At 48.0% G+C, this 21,923-nt stretch overlaps 2 protein-coding genes across 3 annotated transcripts in view; one reads left to right on the forward strand and one right to left on the reverse strand.

Annotated features, from left to right (window-relative positions):
• Positions 1-21,923, reverse strand: part of LOC122558288 (uncharacterized) — a 250,518-nt gene that overhangs the window by 76,586 nt on the left and 152,009 nt on the right. The window lies entirely within an intron of this gene.
• Positions 1-21,923, forward strand: part of pmfbp1 (polyamine modulated factor 1 binding protein 1) — a 791,959-nt gene that overhangs the window by 15,080 nt on the left and 754,956 nt on the right. For both annotated transcript variants that reach the window (XM_087995767.1, XM_087995768.1), the window contains exon 2: positions 16,720-16,874. In XM_087995767.1, the coding sequence (XP_087851893.1) occupies positions 16,720-16,874 (155 nt within the window). The remainder of the gene's footprint in view (positions 1-16,719; positions 16,875-21,923) is intronic.

Below are 21,923 nucleotides of genomic sequence, written 5' to 3' on the forward strand. Positions count from 1 at the left end.
CACCCGCTCTCTCTGTCTCTGTTTCTCTCTCTCTCTCTCTCTCTGTGTCTCTGTCTCTCTTCCATGCGTGCGTTCTCTTTCTCTCTCTCTCTCTTTTTCTCTGTCTCTGTGTTTCTGTCTCCCTTCCATGCGCGCTGTCTCTGTCTCTGTCTCTCTGTCTGTATGTCTCTCTGTCTGATCTCTCTCTGTGTCTCTCTTTTCCATGCAGATGTTCTTTCTCTCTCTCTCTCTGTGTCTCTGTCTCTCTCTGTCTATCTCTGTCTTCCATGTGCACGTTCTCCCTCTTTGTCTCTTCCATGCGTGTGCTCTCTCTTTCTGTCTCTCTGTCTCTCTGCCCTTTCCATGCGCTCTCTCTTCCATGCTCACACTCTCTCTCTTTTTCTTCCATGCTGTCTGTCTCTCTCTCTTTTTCTTCCATGTGACACTCTCTCTCTTCCATGCGTGCGCGCTCTCTCTGTCGCGTGCTCTCTCGCTCGCTCTGTCGCGTGCTCTCTCGCTCGCTCTGTCGCGCGCTCTCTCGCTCTCTGTCATGCTCTCTCTTTTCCATACTCTCTCTCGCTCTCTCTTTTCCGTGCACACGCTCTCTCTCACTCTCTTTTCCATGCTCTCTCACTGTCTTTTTTTCCATGGGCATTGTGTCTCTCTCTCTCTCTCTCTCTTTTCCATGCTCTCTCTTTCTTGCGCTCTTTTCCATGCGCTTTATCCCCCCTCTCTGTCTTCCATTTGTGCTTTCTCTCTCACTCTTTCTTTTCCATGCTCTCACTCTCTTTTCCATGTGCTTTCTCCCTCCGTCTCTCTCTCTCTTTCATGCTCTGTCTCTTTTTTCCATGCTCTCTCTTCCATGCTTTCTTTCGCTCTCTCTTTTCCACACACACACTCTCTCGCGTGCTCTTTTCCATGCGCTCTCACCATCTTTTCCATGCGCTTTGTCCCCCCATCTCTGTGTTTCATTTGTGCGCCCTTTCTCTCGCTCTCTATTTTCCATACTGTCTCACTCTCTCTCTTCTCCATGCACTTTCTCCCTCTCTCTCTCTTCCATGTTCTGTCTCTCTTTTCCATCCTCCTCCCTCTCTCTCTCGCTCTTTTCCATGCACTTTGTCCCCCTCTCTCTCTGTCTCCCATTTGTGCGCTGTCTCTTTCTCTTTTCTATGCTCTCTCACTCTCTCCCTTCTCCATGCACTTTCTCCCTCCCCCCTCTCTCTCTCCCATTCGCACGCACTCTCTCTTGCTATCTAGCGTTCTCCCTCTCCCATGCTCTGTCTCTCTTTTCCATGCTTTCTCTTTTCCATGCATGTGCTCTCTCTCGTGCTCGCTCTCTTGCACCCTCTCTCACACTCCCTTTTTTCCATGCTCTCTCTCTCACTCTCTTTTCTGTGCTTTCACTCTCTCTCTTTTCAATGTGCTTTCTCCCTCTCTTTTTTCCATTCATGCACACTCTCTCTCCTTTCCATGTTCTCCCTCTCTTCCCCTTCTCTCTTTTCCATGCTCTCATGCTCTTTTCCATGCACTTTCTCTCTCTCTCTTTCGCATACTCCCTCTCTCTGCCATGCTCTCTCTCTCATTCCCATGCTGTCTTACTCTCCCTTTATCTCTGCCATGCTCTCTCTCTCTCTTTTCCATGCTCTCTCTTCTATGCTCTCGCTCTTTTTTCCATGCCGCTCACCCTCTCTTCCATGCTCTCTCTTTTCTATTCTCTCCCTCTCTCTTCAATGCTCTTTCTCTTTTCCATGCTCTCTCCCCCTCTCTCTCCCATGCTCTTTCTCACTCTCTCTCTCTTCCATGCTCTCTCTGTTCTATGCTCGCACGGTCTCTCTCTCTCTTTCTCTCTCTCACTCTCTTTTCCAACCTCTCTCTCTCTTTTCCATGCTCTCTCACCCCCCCTTTTCCGTGTGCTCTCTCTCTTTTCCATGTGTGCTCTCTCTTCCATTCACATGCTCTTTCTCTCTCTTTTCCATGCTCTCTCACTCTCCCTCTGTCTCTTCCATGCTCCCTCTCTCTTTTCCATGCATGCTCCCTCTCTCTTTTCCATGCTCTTTCTCTCTTTCTTTTTCATTCGCGTGCTCCTTCTCTTTCTTCCATGCTCTGTCACTCTCCCTCTGTCTCTTCCATTCTCTCTCTCTCCCTCTCTCTTTTCCATATTCACTCGCTCTCTCTCTTCTCCACCTCTTTCTCTTTTCCATGCTCGCTCTCGCTCTCTTTTCAAAGCTCTGTCTCGCCATCTCTTTTCCATGTTCTCTTGCTCTCTCTCTTCCTCCCTCTCTATCTTCTGTGCTCTCTCTTCACTCTCTTTTCCATGCGCACTCTCTTTTCCATGCTCTCTCCCTCCCACTTTTCCATGTGCTCTCTCTCTCTCTCTCGCTCTTCTCTCTCTTTTGTATGCCCTCTCTCTTTTTCCATACACGCTCTCTCTTTTCCATGATCTCTCACTTTCTCTTTTCCATGCGCTTTCTCCCTCTATCTCTTCCATTCGTGCGCTCCCTCTCTCTGCCATGCTCTCTCTCTCTTTTCCATGCTCACTCGCGCTCTCTCTCTCTCTCTCTCTCTTTCATGCTCTGTCTCATTTACATTTACTCTCTCTCTTTCTCACATGCTTGCTTGTTCTCCCTCTCTCTTTTCAATGCACTCGCGCTCTCTTTTTTCCATACGCTCTCTCTCTCTTTTCCATGCGCTTGCTCTCTCTTTTCCATCCTAGCTCTCTCTCTTCCATGCACACTCTCTCTTTTCCATGTTCTCTCTCGTTTCTATGCTCTCTTGCTCTCTCCCATGTTCTCTCTTCCATGCTCTCTCTTTTCCATGCTCGCTCTCTCTCACTCTTTTCCATGCTCTCTCGCTCTCTGTCTCTCTCTTTTCATGCGCTTTCTCCTTCTTTCTCTCCCATTCACGTGCTTTCTCTCCCTTTTTCTCTCTTTTCCATGCTCTCTCTCCCTCCCTCCCTCTGTCTCTTCCATGCTCTCTTTCTTTCTCTCTTCCATGCTTTCTCTCTCTCTCCACCTCACCCCCCTTCTATGCTTTCTCTGTCTCTCTCGTTTCCATGCGCACGCTCTCTCTCTCTCTTGCTTTCTCTTTTCTATGCTCTCTCTCTCTGTCTGTCTCTTTTTTCCCCGTGTGCTTTCTCTCCTTCCCTCCCCCTCTCTCACGTTTTCTCTCTCTCTTTTCCATGCTTTCTTGCTCTTTTTTCCATGCACGGTCTCTCTCTTTTCTACGTGCTCTCTCTCGCGCTCTCTTCCCCCCTGCTCTCTCTCTCTCTTCCAAGGTCTCTCTTTTCCATGCTCTCTCTCTCTCTTCCTCTCTCTTTTCCATGCTCTCTCTCTGTCTCTCTCACTCTCTTTTCTCTGCTCTCTCTGTCTTTCTTCTGTGCTCTCTCTTTTTTCGATGTGCATTCTCTCTCTCTCTTTCCATGCTCTCTCTCTCTCTTTTCCATGTCCTCTCTCCTTTCCATGCTCGTGCTCTCACTCTCTTTTCCATGCTCTCTCTCGCTCTCTTTTATAAAACATAGAACATAGAAAAATACAGCGCAGTACAGGCCCTTTGGCCCTCGATGTTGCGCCGATCCAAGCCCACTTAACCTACACTAGCCCACTATCCTCCATATGCCTATCCAATGCCCGTTTAAATGCCCATAAAGAGGGAGAGTCCACCACTGCTACTGGCAGGGCATTCCATGAACTCACGAATCGCTGAGTAAAGAATCTACCCGAACATCTGTCCTATACCTACCACCCCTTAATTTAAAGCCCCCTCGTAATAGCTGACTCCATACGTGGAAAAAGATTCTCATGGTCAACCCTATCTAAACCCCTAATCATCTTGTACACCTCTATCAAGTCACCCCTAAACCTTCTTTTCTCCAATGAAAACAGCCCTAAGTGCCTCAGCCTTTCCTCATACGATCTTCCTACCATACCAGGCAACATCCTGGTAAACCTCCTCTGCACCCATTCCAGTGCCTCCCCATCCCTCCTATAGTATGGCGACCAAAACTGCACACAATACTCCAGATGCGGCCGCACCAGAGTCTTATACAACTGCAACATGACCTCAGGACTCCGGAACTCAATTCCTCTACCAATAAAAGCCAGTGCGCCATATGCCTTCTTCACCGCACTATTTACCTGGGTGGCAACTTTCAGAGATCTTTGTACATGGACACCAAGATCCCTCTGCTCATCCACACTACTAAGTATCCGACCATTAGCCTAGTACCCCGTCTTTTTGTTACTCTTACCAAAGTGAATCACCTCACACTTACCTACATTGAACTCCATTTGCCACCTTTCTGCCCAGCTCTGCAACTTATCTATATCCCGCTGTAACCTGACACATCCTTCCTCACTATCAACAACTCCACCAACTTTCGCATCATCTGCAAACTTGCTCACCCAACCTTTTAGCCCCTCCTCCAGGTCATTTATAAAAATGACAAACAGCAATGGTCCCAAAACAGATCCTTGCGGAACACCGCTAGTAACGGCACTCCAAGATGAACCTTTACCATCAACTACTACCCTCTGTCTTCTTCCAGCCAGCCAATTCCTAATCCAAACCTCCAACTCACCCTCAATGCCATACCTCTGTATTTTTTGCAGTAGTCTACCATGGGGAACCTTATCAAAGCCTTACTAAAATCCATATACACCACATCTACCACTTTACCCTCGTCTACCTCCTTAGTCACCTTCTCAAAGAATTTAATAAGGTTTATGAGGCACGACCTGCCCTTCACAAAACCATGCTGACTATCCTTGATCACATTATTCCTATCCAGATGTTCATAAATCCTATCCCTTACAATTCTCTCTAAGACTTTGCCGGCAACAGAAGTGAGACTCACTGGCCTATAGTTACTAGGGTTATCCCTACTCCCCTTCTTGAACAAGGGAACCACATTTGCTATCCTCCAGTCTACTGGCACTATTCCTGTAGACAACGAGGACATAAAAATCAAGGCCAATGGCTCTGCAATCTCCTCCCTTGCTTCCCAGAGAATCCTAGGATAAATGCCATCAGGCCCAGGGGACTTATCTATTTTCACCCTTTCCAGAATTTCCAACACCTCTTCCCTACATACCTCAAAGCCGTCCATTCTAATTAATTGTGACTCAATATTCACATCGGCAACAATGTCCTGATCCTGAGTGAATACTGACGAAAAGTATTCATTCAGTGTCTCCCCAATCTCTTCAGCCTCCACACGCAACTTCCCACTACTATCCTTGACTGGACCTATTCCTACCCTAGTCATTCTTTTATTCCTGACATACCTATAGAAAGCTTTAGGGTTTTCCCTAATCCTACCAACTAAGGACTTTTCATGTCCCCTCCTTGCTGCTCTTAGCTCTCTCTTCAGGTCCTTCCTGGCTACCTTCTAACTCTCAATCGCCCCAATTGAACCTTCACGCCTCATCTTTACATAGGCCGCCCTCTTCCATTTAACAAGGGATTCCAATTCCTTATTAAACCACGGCTCCCTCACACGACCCTTTCCTCCCTGCCTGACAGATACATACTTATCAAGGACACTCAATAGTTGCTCCTTGTACAAGCTCCACATATCAATTGTGCCCATGCCTTGAAGCCTACTTTTCCAAGCCACACATCCTAGGTCGTGCCTCACCGCATCATAATTTCCCTGCCCCCAGCTATAACTCTTGCCCTGCAGTGCACACTTATCCCTCTCCATCACTAGAGTAAAAGTCACCGAATTGTGGTCACTGTCCCCAAAGTGCTCACCTACCTCCAATTCTAACACCGGGCCTGGTTCGTTACCCAGAACCAAATCCAGTATGGCCTCACCTCTTGTTGGCCTATCTACATATTGTGTCAGGAAACCCTCCTGCACACATTAGACAAACACCGACCCATCTAACGAACTAGAGCTATAGCTTTCCCAGTCAATATCAGGAAAGTTAAAGTCCCCCATAACAACCACCCTATTACTTTCACTCTTCTCCTGAATCATCCTCGCAATTCTTTCTTCTACATCTCTAGGACTATTAGGAGGCCTGTAGAAAACTCCTAACCGGGTGACCTCACCTTTCCTATTCCTAACCTCAGCCCAAACTACCTCAGATGGTGAGTCTTCATCCATCGTCCTTTCCACTACTGTAATACGATCTTTGACAAGCAATGCCACACCTCCCCCTCTTTTACCCCCACCTCTGACCCTACTAAAACATTTAAACCCTGGAACCTGCAACAGCCAATCCTGTCCCTGTTCTACCCATGTCTCCGTAATAGCCACAACATCGAAATCCCAGGTACCAACCCACGCTGCAAGTTCACCTACCTTATTTCGTATACTTCTTGCATTGAAGTATACACACTTCAAGCCACTTTCCTGTTTACAGGCACCCTCTTTTGAGATTGATGCCATGTTCCTAACCTCCCTACACTTCAGGTCCTGCACCCTAAAGCTACAGTCTAGGTTCCCATGCCCCTGCAGAGTTAGTTTAAACCCCCCCCAAGAGTACTAGGAAGGATACTGGTGCCCCTCAGGTTCAGGTGTAGACCATCCTGTTTATAGAGGTCCTACCTTCCCCAGAAAGAACCCCAGTTATCCAAATACCGGAATCCCTCCCTCCTGCACCATCCCTGTAGCCACGCATTTAACTGTTCTCTCTCCCTATTCCTCAACTCTCTATCACGTGGCACCGGTAACAAACCAGAGACAACAACTCTCTATGCACTCTCTTTCCTATGCTCTCGCTCTTCCATGTTCTGTCTTTTTTTCCATGCATGCTTTCTCTCTCGTTTCCATGCTCGTCCTCTCTCTCTGTCTCTCTCTCACTCTCTCTCACTCTCTCTCACTCTCTCTCTCTCTTTTCTAATCTCTCTCCCTTTTCTATGCTCTCGCTCTTCCATGTTCTGTCTTTTTTTCCATGCATGCTTTCTCTCTCTTTTCCATGCTCTCTCTCTCACTCGCTCTCTTTTCCATGTGCATGTGCACGCTCTCTCTTGCTCTCTCTTTTCTATGCTTTTTCTCTCTCTCCCATGCTCTCTTTCTTTCCATGTGCATGCGCCCTCTCTCTCTTTACAATGCTCTCTCTTTACTATACACTCTCTCTTCTATGCTCTCTCCCTCTTTTCCATGCTCTCTCTCACTTTCCCTTTTCCATGCTCGCTCTCTTTCTTTCTCTCTCTCTCGTGCACTCTCTGGCGCATGTGCTTTCTCTCTACCCCTCTCACTTGCTCTTTTCCATGCTCTCTTTCTCTCTCGCACATTCTTTTCCATGCTCTGTCTCTCTTCTCCCCCCCCCACCCGCGCTCTCTGCCATGCTCATGCACGCACTCTGTCTCTTTTCCATGCTGTCTCTTTCTCCCTCTCTCTTTTCCATGCTCGCTTGCTCTCTCGCTCTCTCTCTCGCTCCCTCTGTTTTTCTGTCTCTCGCTCGCTCTCTCTCGTCCATGCTGTCTCTTTTTTCCATGGTCTCTCTCTCTCTCCCATGCACGCGTTCTCTCTCGCTGTGTCTCTGTCTCTCTCAGCCTCTTCCATTCATGTGCTCTCTCTCTTCTTTTCTTGCTCGCTCTGTCTTTTCCATTCTCTCTCTCTCTCTCTCTCTCTCTCCCCCCCTTTTACATGCACGCACTCTCTCTTTTCCATGCTCTCTCTTCTATGCTCGCTTGCACTCTCTCTTCCACACTCTCTCTTGCTTTCTCTTGTCCATGCTCTCACTCTTTCGTCCATGCTCTCTCTTTTTTTCTATACACTCTCTCTCTCTTTTCTGTGCTCTCTCTCTCACACTCGCCCTCTTTTCCATGTGCATGTGCACTCTCTCTCTCGCTCTCTCTTTTCTATGCTCTTTCTCTCTCTCCCATGCTCTCTCTCTTTCCATGTGCATGCGGCCTCTCTTTCTCTTTTCTGTGCTCTCTCTTTACAATGCTCTCTCTTTACCATACACTGTCTCTTCCATGCTCTCGCTCTTTTTTTTCCATGCGCTCTCTCTTTTCTGTGCTCTTTTTTTTCTCTCTCTCTCTCTCTCTCTCTCTCGCTCCTCTCTCTCTTCCATGCTCTCTCTTTTTTTCCATGCACGGTCTCTCTCTTTTCTACGTGCTCTCTCTCACTCTCTCGCTCGCTCTCTCTTCCATGTTCGCTCTCTCTCTAGCTCTCTCTCTTTTCCATGCGCGCACTCTCTGTCACGCTCTTGCTCTCTGTTTTCCATGTGTGTGCGCTCTATCTCGCTCTCTCTTCCCCACATGCTCTCTATTTCTTGCTTTGTCTTGCTCTCTCGCTCTGCTGCTCTCTCTCTCTTTTCCATGCTCTCTCCCTTTCTCTCTTCCATGTTCTCTCTCGCACTCTCTTTTCCATGCTCTCCCTCTCTCTTCCATGTGCGCGCGCTCTCTCTCTCTCTCTCTCTCTCTCACTTCCATGCACGTGCACTCTTTCTGTCTCTTCATGCTCACGCTGTCTCTGGCTCTCTCTCTTCCATGTGCGCACTCTCTCTCTTCCACGCACGTGTGCTCTTTCTCTGTCTCTGTCTCTTCATGCTCACGCTGTGTCTTGCTCTCTCTTTTCCATGTGCGCACTCTCTCCCTCTCTCTCGCTCTTTTCCATGCACGCACTCTCGCTCTTTTCCATGCATGCGCTCTCTCTCTCTCTCTCTTTTCCATGCCTTCACTCTCTCTCGCTTTCTCCCGGGGGCGCACTCTCTCTTCCATGCGCGCACATTCTCTCTTTCTTTGTCTCTTCATGCTCTTCTGTTTTCCATGTGCAAGCTCTCTCTATCTCACACCCTCCTGCTTTTTTCCATGCGTGCTCTCTCTTTTTTCCATGCGTGTGCGCACTCTCTCTCTCACACACGCTCTCTCTTTTCCGTGCTCTTTCTCGCTCTCAACTTCTTTCTTTCAAGCTCTCTCTCTCTCTTTTTTCATGTTCTTTCTCTTTTTTCCATGCTCTCTATTCCATGCTACCTGTTGCGCTCTCTCTCTTTTCCATTCTCTCTCTCTTTTCCATGCTCCCTCACGCGCTCTCTCTTCCATGTGCTCTCTCTTTTTTCCATGCATGTGCTCTCTCTTTTCCATTCTCTCTCTCTTCACCTCCCCCCACTTTTCCATGCCCTCTTTCTATCTCTCTATCTCTCTTCCATGCAGCGTTTTCTCTCTGTTTGATTAGATTAGATTACTTACAGTGTGGAAACAGGCCCTTCGGCCCAACAAGTCCACACCGACCCGCCGAAGCGCAACCCACCCATACCCCTACATTTACCCCTTTAGCCTAACACTACGGGCAATTTAGCATGGCCAATTCACCTGACCCGCACATTTTTGGATTGTGGGAGGAAACCGGAGCACCCGGAGGAAACCCACGCAGACACGGGGAGAACGTGCAAACTCCACACAGTCAGTCGCCTGAGTCGGGAATTGAACCCGGGTCTCTGGCGCTGTGAGGCAGCAGTGCTAACCACTGTGCCACCGTGCCGCCCACTCTCTCTCTCTCTCTCTCTCTCTCTCTCTCTCTCTCTCCCATGCACTCTCTCCCATGCACTCTCTCCTACGCGCTCGCTCACTCTCTCTCCCACGTGGTTTGTCTGTCTATCTCTCTCTCTCTCTCTCGGTCTTTCTCTCTCTTCCATGTGCGTGTTCTCTCTGTCCTTCTTTGTCTCTCTGTTTCACTCTGTCTCTGTCTGTCTGTGTCGCTTTTTCTCTCTGTCTCTCTGTCTCAGTCCCTCTCTCTTCCATGCACGTGTTCTCTCTCTGCGTCTCTCTCTTTCTCTGTCTGCGTGTCTCTCTCTCTCTGCCTCTGCCTCTCTCTGTCTGTCTCTCTCTTTTTCTCTCTCTTCCATATGCGCGTTCACGGTGTCGCTGTATCTCAGTCCCTCTCTCGATTCTATGCGCGCGCACTGTCGCTCTGTCATTCTCTGTCATTCTCTATCTCTGTCTCTCTTCCATGTGTGCATTCTCCATGTCTCTATGTCTCAGTCCTTCTCCCTCTTCCATGCACACATTTTCTTTCTCTCTCTCTCTTTCTTTCTTTCTCTCTCTGTCTCCCTTTCTCTTCCATGTGCACGTTCTGTGTGTCTCTCTGTCTCTTCCATGCATGCATTCTGTCTCTCTGTCTCTCTATCTTTTCCATCTGCACTCTCTTATCACACTTCTCTCTCTCTCTCTTCCATGTGCGTGCTCTCTCTCCCATGCGCTCGCTCACTCTCTCTCCCACGTGGTCTCTCTCTCATGCGCTCGCTCGCTCTCTCTCCCATGCGGTCTCTCTCCCACACGCTCGCTCGCTCTCTCCCACGCGCTCGCTCTCTCCCATGCAGTCTCTCTTCCATGCGCTTGCTCTCTCTCTCATGCGGTCTCTCTTCCATGCGCTCGCTCGCGCTCTCTCTCCCATGCACTTGCTCGCTCTCCCATGCGGTCTCCCTTCCATGCGCTCGCGCTCTCTCCCATGCGCTCGCTTGCTCTCTCTCCCATGCGGTCTCTCTTCCATGCACTCGCTCTCGCGCGCTCTCACTCACTCTCTCTCTCTCTGTCCCATGCACTCGCTCGCGCTCTCTCCCATGCGCTCGCTCGCGCTCTCTCCCATGCGCTCGCTTGCTCTCTCTCCCATGCGCTCGCTCGCTCTCTCTGCCATGTGGTCTCTCTCCCATGCATTCGCTTGATCTCTCTCCCATGCGTTCGCTCGCTATCTCTCCCATGCGGTCTCTCTCCCATACCCTCGCTCGTTCTCTCTCCCATGTGCTCGCTCGCTCTCCCATGCGGTCTCTCTCCCATGCGCTCGCTCGCTCTCTCCCATGCGCTCGCTCTCTCCCATGCAGTCTCTCTTCCATGCGCTTGCGCTCGCTTGCTCTCTCTCCCATGCGCTCACTCTCTCTCCCATGCAGTTTCCCTTCCATGCGCTTGCTCTCTCTCCCATGCGGTCTCTCTTCCATGCGCTCGCTCGCTCTCCCATGCGGTCCCCCTTCCATGCGCTCGCGCTCTCTCCCATGTGCTCGCTTGCTCTCTCTCCCATGCGGTCTCTCTTCCATGCACTCACTCTCGCGCTCTCTCTCTCTCTCTCCCCCCCATGCGCTCGCTCTCTCTCCCATGCGCTCGCGCTCTCACTCCCATGCGCTAGCTCTCTCTCTCCCATGCACTCGCTCGTTCTCTCTCCCATGTGCTCGCTCTCTCTCCCATGCGGTCTCTCTCTCACATGCGCTTGCCTGCTCGCTTGCTGTCCCATGCGGTCTCTTGCTCGCTCTCCCATGTGGTCTCTCTCCCATGTGCTTACTCATTCTCCCATGTTCTTGCTCACTCTCTCTCCCATGCGGTCTCTCTTCCATGTGCTCGCTCGCTAGCTCTCCCATGCGCTCTCTCGCTCTCTCTCCCATGCGGTCTCCCTTCCTTGCGCTCGCTCACTCTCTCTCCCATGCGCTCGCTCACTTTCACTCCCATGCAGTCTCTCTCCCATGCGCTCGCTCGCTCCCTTTTGCAGGCGCTTGCTCGCTCTCTCCCATGCGATCTCCCTCCCATGCGCTCGCTCGCTCTCTCTCCTATGCGCTCACTCGCTCTCTCTTCCATGTGGTCTCTCTCTCATGCGCTGGCTTGCTCCCTTTTGCAGGCGCTTGCTCGCTCTCTCCCATGCGATCTCTCTCCCATGCGATCTCTCTCCCATGCGCTCGCTTGCTCTCTCTCCTATGCGCTCACTCGCTCTCTCTTCCATGCGCTCACTCGCTCTCTCTTCCATGCGCTCACTCGCTCTCTCTTCCATGCGGTCTCTCTCTCCCGTGCGCTCGCTCGCTCTCTCTCCTGTGCGCTCGCTTGCTATCTCTCCCTCCCATGCGCTCTCTCCCATGCACTCGCATGCTCTCACTCCCATACGGTCTCTCTCACATGCGCCCTCTCTCTCTCCCATGCGGTCTCTCTTCCATGCGCTCGCTCAGTTGCTCACTCTCCTATGCGCTCTCTCACTCGCTTGCTCTCCCATGCGCTCACTCGCGCTCTCTGCCATGCGGTCTCTCCTCCATGCGCTCACTCTCTCTCCCATGCGGTCTCTCTCCCATGCGCTCGCACTCTCTCTCTCCCATGCGCTCTCTCTCCCTCCCATGCGCTCGCTCTCTCTCTCTCCCATGCGCTCGCTCTCTCTCTCTCTCTCCCATGCGCTCGCTCGCTCTCTCTCCCATGCGCTCGCTCGCTCTCTCCCATGCGCTCGCCCGTTTGCTCTCTCTCCCATGTGCTCGCTCTCTCTCCCATGCGGTCTCTCTCTCACATGCGCTTGCCTGCTCGCTTGCTGTCCCATGCGGTCTCTTGCTCGCTCTCCCATGCGGTCTCTCTCCCATGTGCTTACTCATTCTCCCATGTTCTTGCTCACTCTCTCTCCCATGCGATCTCTCTTCCATGTGCTCGCTCGCTCGCTCTCCCATGCAGTCTCTCTCCCATGCGCTCTCTCGCTCTCTCTCCCATGCGGTCTCCCTTCCTTGCGCTCGCTCACTCTCTCTCCCATGCGCTCGTTCACTTTCACTCCCATGCAGTCTCTCTCCCATGCGCTCGCTCGCTCCCTTTTGCAGGCGCTTGCTCGCGCTCTCCCATGCGATCTCCCTCCCATGCGCTCGCTCGCTCTCTCTCCTATGCGCTCACTCGCTCTCTCTTTCATGTGGTGTCTCTCTCATGCGCTGGCTTGCTCCCTTTTGCAGGTGCTTGCTCGCTCTCTCCCATGCGATCTCTCTCCCATGCGCTCGCTTGCTCTCTCTCCAATGCGCTCACTCGCTCTCTCTTCCATGCGCTCACTCGCTCTCTCTTCCATGCGCTCACTCGCTCTCTCTTCCATGCGCTCACTCGCTCTCTCTTCCATGCGGTCTCTCTCTCCCGTGCGCTCGCTCGCTCTCTCTCCTGTGCGCTCGCTTGCTATCTCTCCCTCCCATGCGCTCTCTGCCATGCACTCGCACGCTCTCACTCCCATACGGTCTCTCTCACATGCGCCCTCTCTCTCTCCCATGCGGTCTCTCTTCCATGCGCTCGCTCAGTTGCTCACTCTCCTATGCGCTCTCTCACTCGCTTGCTCTCCCATGCGCTCACTCGCGCTCTCTGCCATGCGGTCTCTCCTCCATGCGCTCACTCTCTCTCCCATGCGGTCTCTCTCCCATGCGCTCGCACTCTCTCTCTCCCATGCGCTCTCTCTCCCTCCCATGCGCTCGCTCTCTCTCTCTCCCATGCGCTCGCTCTCTCTCTCCCATGCGCTCGCTCGCTCTCTCTCCCATGCGCTCGCTCGCTCTCTCCCATGCGCTCGCCCGTTTGCTCTCTCTCCCATGCGCTCGCTCGCTCTCTCTCCCATGCGCTCGCCCGTTTGTTCTCTCTAACATGCACTCGCTCGCTCTCTCCCATGCACTTGCTTGCTCTCTCTCTCATGCGCTTACTCAGTCGCTCTCCCATGCGCTCGCTCTCCCATGCGCTCGCTCTCCCATGCGCTCGCTCTCCCATGCGCTCGCTCGTTCTCTCTCCCATGCGCTCGCTCGTTCTCTCTCCCATGCGCTCGCTCGTTCTCTCTCCCATGCGCTCGCTCGTTCGCTCTTTCCCATGCATTCACTCGCTCTTTCTTTCTCCCATGCGCTCACTCGCTCTCTCTTCCATGTGCTCGCTCTCCCCCATGTGGTCTCTCTCCCATGTACTCGCTTGCTCTCTCACATGCGCTTGCTCGCTCTCTCTCCCATGCAGTCTCTCACCCATGTGCTTGCTCTCTCTCTCTCCCATGCGCTCGCTCGCTCTCTCCCCCATGCAGTCTCTCTTCCATGCTCTTGCTTGCTCTCTGTCCCATGCACTCGCTTGCTCTCTCTCCCATGTGGTCTCTCTCTCTCACATGCGCTTGCCTGCTCGCTCACTCTCCCATGCGGCCTCTTGCTCGCTCTCCCATGCGGTCTCTCTCCCATGTGCTTACTCACTCTCCAATGTGCTCGCTCGCTCTCTCTGCCATGCGGTCTCTCTTCCATGTGCTCGCTCGCTCTCCCATGCAGTCTCTCTCCCATGCGCTCGCTTGCTCTCTCTCCCATGTGGTCTCTCTCCCATGCGCTCACTCGCTCTCTCTCCCATGCGCTCACTCGCTCTCTCTCCCATGCGCTCACTCGCTCTCTCTCCTGTGTGCTCACTCGCTCTCTCTCCTGTGTGCTCACTCGCTCTCTCTCCCATGTGCTCACGCTCTCTCTTCCATGCGGTCTCTCTCCCATGCACTCACTCGCTCTCTCTTCAATATGCTCGCTCTCTCTCCCATGCAGTCTCTCTCCCATACACTCGCTTGTTCTCTCTCCCATGCGCTCTCTCATTCGCTCTCCCATGCGCTCGATCGCGCTCTCTTCCATGCGCTCACTCACTCTCTTTTTTTCCCCCACTACAATGCACTCTCTCTTCCATGCACACTCTCTCTCTATATCTCTTTACCATGTTCTCTCACTTTTCCACATTCTCTTTCTCTCTTCCATGTGCGTGCCCATGCTCTCTCTCTTTTCCATGCTTGCGCTCTGTCTCTCTCTCTCTCTTTTCCAAACACACACACTCTCTTTTCCATATGCTCTCTCTCTTTTCCATGTGCTTTTTCCCTCTTTCTCTTCCATGCTCTCTCTCTCTTCTATGCTCTCTCTCTTTACCATGCCCTCACTCTCTCTCTCTATCTCTTCCATGCACGTATGCTCTCTCTCTTTCTCTCTCTTCATGCTCACACTCTCTGTTTTCCATGCGCACGCTCTCTCCCCCCTCTCTCACACTCTTTTCTATGTGTGCTCTCTCTCTCTCTTTTCCATGCACTTGTGCTCTCTCTCTCTCTCACTCTTTTCCATGCTCTCCCTCTCTTTTCCACACTCCCTCTTTTCCACGCTCCCTCTTTTTTTCCACACTCTCTTTTTATTCACACTCCGTCTATTCCAAGCTACCTCTTGCGCTCTCTCTCTTTTCCATGCTCTCTCTCCCTTTTCCATGCCCTCTCTCTGTCTCTCTTCCATGCATGTGTTCTCTCTCTCTGTCTGTCTGTCTGTCTGTCTCTCTTGCTGTCTCTCTCTCTCTCTCGCAGTCCTCTCTCTTCCATGCGCACATTCTCTCTCTCCATCTCTCTTCCATGCATGCATTCTCTCTCTGCGTCTCTCTCTCTCTTCCATGTGCACGTTCTCTCGGTCTCTGTGTCTCTGTATCTCAGTCCCTCTCTCTCTTCCATGCGCCTGTTCTCTCTCTCTCTTTTTGTCTCTCTCTCTCTTTTTGTCTCTCTCTCTTTTTGTCTCTCTCTGTCTCCCTCTCTCTGTCTCTCTGTCTCTGTGTCTATCTCTCTTCCATGCATTCAATCTCTCTCTCTCTGTGTATGTGTGTCTCTCTCTCTCTTCCATGTGCGCACTCGCTGTGTCTCTGTGTTTCTCTCTGTCTCTTCCATGCATGCATTCTGTCTCTCTCTCCCATGTGCGCACTCTCCTTCCGTGCGTGCGTTCTCTCTCTCTCTGTCTCTCTCTCTCTCTCTGTCTGTCTCTCTCTTTTTGTCTCTCTTTGTGTCTCTGTCTCTCTCTGTGTCTCTATCTCTCTTCCTTGCATACATTCTCTCTCTCTGTGTGTCTCTCTCTCTCTCTCTCTCTTCCATGTGCACGTTCTCTGTGTCTCTGTGTGTCTCCCTGTCTCTCTCTCTGTCTCTTCCATGCATGCGTTCTGTCTCTGTGTCTGGCTCTCTGCCTCTTCCATCTGCGTTCTCTCTCTTCTATGTGCGCGCTCTCTCTTCCATACACGCTCACTCTCTCTTCCATACACGCTCACTCTCTCTTCCATGCGTGCACTTGCTTTCTCCCATGTGCTCGCTCACTTTCTCTTCCATATGCTTGCTTGCACTGTCTTCCATGCTCATTCTCTCTCTTACATGCACTGTCTCCTCCATATGCACGCTCTCCCTTTCTCATCCATGCATACACTCTCTCTCTCTCTTTTCCATGTTCTCACTCTCTTCCATGTGCGCTCTCTGTCTCTCTTTTCCATGCTCGTGCTCTCTGTCTGTCTGTCTGTCTGTCTCTCTCTTCCATGCACTCTCTCTCTTTTCCATGCTCTTTCTCTTTTCCATGCGCTCTCTCCCTCTCTCTCTCCCCCATGCGCGTGCTGCCTCTCTCTGTCTCTTCCATAGTCTCTCTCAATCTTCTGTGCTCTCTCTCTCGTTTTCTTCCATGTGTGCATGTGTGCGCTCTCTCTCTCTCTCTCTGTCTACCATACTGTCTCTCTCTCTCTTCCATGTGCACGCTCTCTGACTGTCTGTCTGTCTGTCTCTCTCTCTCTCTCTCTTCCATGGTCATTCTCTCTGTTACATGCGCTTTCTGTCCTCCATATGCGCGCTCTCCCTTTCTCATCCATGCACTCTCTCTCCCTCTCCCTCCCTCCCTCTCTTTCTCTCTTTTCTATGCTCCATCTCTTCCATGTGCGTGCACACTCTCTCTCTCTTTTCCATGCTTGCGCTGTCTGTCTGCCTCTCTTTACCATGCTGTCTCTTTTCCATACTCTATTCTTTTCCATGCTCTCACCCTGTCTTTTCTACGCACTTTCTCTCTCTCTCTTCCATGCGCACGCTCTCTCTCTGTGTCTTCCACGCTGTCTCTCTTTTCTGTGCTTTGTCTCTCTCTCTTCCATGCGTGCGCTCTCTCCCTCTCTCTTTCTCTCTCTCTCTCTCTCTTTCATGTGCACTCTCTCTCTCTCTCCGTGTCTCTCTCTCTCTCTCTCTGTGTCTGTCTTTTTATGTGCAGGGGTCGTATTTTCTAGTTTTGTTTAGAAAATATCTTTACATATCTAATTTAAATTTTTTTTTAGCAGGCGATCTTGTTGGGAGATTTGGAATTAGTGATGGTGTTGGAACTGTATCTCAACCAGAGATGCAAGAACTACTTGGTGAATTTCGAGCACTCTATCAGGAACGATTACATCAGTTAGAAGCTTTAAATGATGGAAAAGAAGAAACTCTTGGGGTTGGTTCCTTTTCATAATTATGTTAAATTAGGAAATGTTCATAATGAAAGCCCACCTAATCCTTTATAACGTTTGTTGTTTACAGTCATTTGTATGGTTAAAATGCAAAATTAAAATCTAGAATTGAAAAAAGAGAATGTTTGAAAATATGCGCACTACTGCATAATTATAGTGTTTCAAGTGATTGGTTGAGTAATTAAGTTGCAAAATGTTTGCAATGTAATATTTTTGTGAATGGCCTTTTGACAAAGGCAAATAAATCTCTACTTTCTCATTTACTGTTTCTGTAGATATTTATCTCACACGGTGTATTGGGAATAACATTGATAGTGCCACCCTGTATTGATTTTTCTCTTGTTTGATTTCTGTGGACTAGAAGGTATTTTGAGACTATTGAAACATGCTTCAAGTTATTTACCACTTCAATTGCATCCAGTAGAGTGAGATTTTCTTGCCATCAATCAGGACTGCCTTCAAAGCCAAGTCTTAGAATTAAAAGGTTAATGAACTTACCATACACAAAATTACAACTGGTTGATTGACTATTACCTTAAATTCTTCACCTGCAGATTATGTAAGGTCAGCTGCATAACTTATCCCTTTGCTACTTGCATTTTATGGCTGTAACGTGAAGACCTAAATTTAATATTTGTAAATGACTTTCAAGCTAACAATTAAATTTAGAGGTCCCACAACAAAAGTAAATTAATGTTGATTTACTTCTTAAGGCAAACTCTGATTAGATGTATAATTTCAGGTATTGGCACATCAGGTTTATTACCTTGATTGGTTAGTGCAAATTATTGAACATTATTGTACCGTAATAAAAGTGACACCTTAATCAATACGACCAAATACATTAGTGCTTTAACACGGAAAAGCTCTTTGCTCCTGTTTAACAAGGGTCGTCATTAGTTCTGCAGTGCTTGCTTGTCCACTAAATGTAGAAGTTAACATAAGATTGACTATTTACTGTTATGCAGTGGTAAATATGCTGTGTAATGTATAACCAAGGTCCATGTCCTACTCATGACGAGTTTATTTGCTACTTTGTTTGTTTCGTTTACTTGTAATCCAAATATGACTATTATTGTGCAGTTTTCCATTTTTATCCCCTTCTCAGTTAGAATTGTACAGCATGGAAACAGACCCTTTGGTCCAACTCATTCATGCCGACCAGCTATCCCAAATGAATCTAGCCCCATTTGCCAGCATTTGGTGGGCGGCACGGTGGCACAGTGGTTAGCACTGCTGCCTCACAGCGCCAGAGACCCGGGTTCAATTCCCGACTCAGGCGACTGACTGTGTGGAGTTTGCACATTCTCCCCGTGTCTGCGTGGGTTTCCTCCGGGTGCTCCGGTTTCCTCCCACAGTCACAAAGATGTGCGGGTTAGGTGAATTGGCCATGCTAAATTGCCCGTAGTGTTACGTTAAAAGGGGTAAATGTAGGGGTATGGGTGGGTTGCGCTTCGGCGGGTCGGTGTGGACTTGTTGGGCCGAAGGGCCTGTTTCCACACTGTAAGTAATCTAATCTAATCTAAACTTTTCCTATTCATGTACCCATTCAAATAATTTTAAAATATTGTAATTTTACCAGCCTCCAACACCTCCTCTGGCAGCTCATTCCACACATACACCACCCTTTGTGTGAAAAAATTGCCCCTTAGGTGTCATTTAAATCTTTCCCTTCTCATCTAAAACATATACCCTCTAGTTTTGGAGTCTCCTACCCTGGGAAGAAGACGTTGACTATTCACCCCATCCATGCCCCTCGTGATTTTATTACTTCAACATCCGACACTCCAGGGAAAATAGTCCCAGTATATTCAGCCTCTCCCTGTATCTTAAACCCTCTAAACCTGGCAGCATCCTTGTAAATCTTTTCTGAACCCTTTCAAGTTTAACAACATTATTCCTAAAGCAGGGAGATAAAAATTGAACATAGTATTCAAAAGTGGCCTAACCAATGTCCCCTAGTTGTCCTTATGTAAATTATTTAAAGAACTTTAAAGCATATCAAAAATTATGGAAACTTCAACGAACGTGTTCATAAGTAAGCACTCAGATCCATTCCAAAGTAACTCATCCACAGATTTAAGCAATCAAGCAAGTTTACAAGGATCACTTACCAGAGTAATGTAATCAAACGTAGAACAATTTAACTACTGTACATGGCAATCTGGAAAACGCTCATGAACCACATTTTGAGAAATACTGGCATAAATGATCTGTAAACTGTTGCTGTAAAACTACAGCATTAAAATAGTAACAGCAGAATTATGGAATATTTTGTCAATGTGATTTACAAATGATGAACTTGTAAGTTTCTAGGATTGGCCCTCATTTAAGATTGTGAAATGCTTTATTTCTCCAAATGGATAACAATTTCCAAAGGATGTTTTGAAAGTTGATAATTTTTTTCAATGTTTTTTATTGATTTAAGGAAATTCACTTGAAATAAAATGTGAGTTAAATTGAGTGAAAATTAAATTGCTACTTTAAAAATGTCTACTTCATACACTTCTGACTATTTTGAAGTCATGTTTCAATGTTTTATGATCTTAATTGTGGTATTATTTTAAAATCAAAAATTATTCATTCATTAAATTTCTTGCGACTGAAAAACCAGAGTAAAAGGTGCAGGGTGTCATCAGAGTTGTAAAGGATGAAGCAAGAGAGAAATGAAACCAACAAATAGATTTTTGTAAGCCAAACCTTATATTAACATGGTAGAAATTAAAAAAAAAACAATTGGGAGGAATGGGGAATTCTCCATTTTAAGTCTTTAATAAAATTTGGGTAGAGATTGGGAATGACTCTTGATTTTTACATTGTAGAAGTTTCAGAAAGCAAGTGTGCTAGATTGATGCATTCACATTGCAGAAAGAAAAATGAAACTTCAGAGAAGAGTGGTTGTTGGTGTTTTGACTAAACTAGAGGAAGGTTTGAAAGATTATGATAGAGATAAAGTTTTTTGATTTTTGAGGTGAGTGAAGAACAACTTATCAATTTTCAGTTCTTTATTTCAACTTATGGAGAAAGAAAATACTCCTGGATTAGCGGCGAGAATGAAGAACAGAATATTTGTCATGCTTGCGGTTTATGTAGTACAAAGATTTGAATGCATTAATGTCTGGGATGATGTAAGTATGATCTCTGACTACAGTGAGCAACATGACTCTGGTACAGACAGTTATACTTCGGTAAAGCTGTCTGTAGTTCCTTTTATTATGTAATAAACTAGTTATTTTTCAAACGTTTAAATACTTGGCAAAATCAGCTAGCTAGACTAAATAAACTAAACATACAACACAATGAACAGTGGTGGCTCCTAAAACATGAATAACAGCTGTAAAGGAGCAAGAAAACTTTGAAAGATAATTTTAAATAAGATTTGAAAGTCAGTTTTGAAGAAAAAAGATGCTGAATCTTCTGAACCTGTGAAGAGGCAATGAAGAACTTCTAGCTGCACCATAGGTGAAGTAGATGCTCAAAGATCCAGAAAGCCAGAAATGCAAAGGCATTTGACTTGTGTCACAGAGTGTAGCAGTCTGTGAAGAAAATTTCAATTCAGCAGTTGCAGACTTTGAGTCAGAGAACTAAGCAAGAGTCCTGGATCTGGTGTCTGATCCTCAACTGGAGTAAAAATAATTGATTTAGCAGCACCCTGGACAGACAATTCTAGGTAATTCAGTTCCTCAGAAAGGAAAGCTTAAAGTAAAAATTTGAGTCTTGCCATTATGCATGGGCAACATGAGATAGAAACTCAAATGTGGCTGCAAATATCTGATACTCCGTGACCGGAGAGTGGAGATATTTTTAGAGGCAAAATTAATTAAGATGAATCAATTTTTCATGGTTTTGTTTGATTTTAAATGTAGAAACACTTAGTCTAGCAGAGATTCTTTAAGAGAAGGCAACTGCAATAGGAGTTGTGAGACTAACAACTAGGGAAACTTGCACAACTGGAAAGCAATTCTAAAACTGCAAATAAACCCACTGAAAGCTTAAATTCACACTATTTGAGTAGTTTAGATGCATGGAATGACCAAAGCCATCTCAAAGCTTGGCACTTTGGGGGGGAAAATGAGTACAAAATTGCTTCCAAATGGGCAGCAAATCTGAAGTAGAACAAATCAACTCTTTGCTCTACAGGAATAAGTCACATGGAGTTGCTGAGTATACTTTGGGGCCAGCGACCATAACTCTATTAGATTTAAATGAGTATTTTGCATCAGTATTTACTGTGGAAAAGGATATGGAAAATATAGAATGAAGGGAAATAGATGGTGACACCTTGCAAAATGTCCATATTACAGAGCAGGAAGTGCTGGATGTCTTGAAACGCATAAAGGTTGATAAATCCCCAGGACCTGATCAGGTGTACCCTAGAACTCTGTGGGAAGCTAGAGAAGTGATTGCTGGGCCTCTTGCTGAGATATTTGTATCATCGATAGTCACAGGTGAGGTGTCGGAAGACTGGAGGTTGGCTAGCACGGTGCCACTGTTTAAGAAAGGTGGTAAGGACAAGCCAGGGAACTATAAACCAGTGAGCCAGACATCGGTAGTGGGCAAGTTGTTGGAGGGATTCCTGAGGGACAGGATGTACATGTAGGGATTCCTGAGGGACAGGATGTACATGTATTTGGAAAGACAAGGACTGATTCGGGATTGTCAACATGGCTTTGTGCGTGGGAAATCATATCTCACAAACTTGATGGAGTTTTTTGAAGAAGTATCAAAGAGGATTGATGAGGGCAGAGCAGTAGATGTGATCTATATGGACTTCAGTAAGGCGTTCGACAAGGTTCCCCATGGGAGACTGATGAGCAGGGTTAGATCTCGTGGAATGCAGGGAGAACTCGCCATTTGGATACAGAACTGGCTCAAAGGTAGAAGACAGAGGGTGGTAGTGGAGGTTTGTTTTTCAGACTGGAGGCCTGTGACCAGTGGAGTGCCACAAGGTTCGGTGCTGGGTCCTCTACTTTTTGTCATTTACATAAATGATTTGGATGTGAGCATACGAGGTATAGTTAGTAAGTTTGCAG

The sequence above is a fragment of the Chiloscyllium plagiosum genome, unplaced genomic scaffold (genome assembly GCF_037043375.1).
Source record: "Chiloscyllium plagiosum isolate Xiang-an unplaced genomic scaffold, Cpla_swu_hap1 HiC_scaffold_17, whole genome shotgun sequence".
Classification (NCBI taxonomy): Eukaryota; Metazoa; Chordata; class Chondrichthyes; order Orectolobiformes; family Hemiscylliidae; genus Chiloscyllium; species Chiloscyllium plagiosum.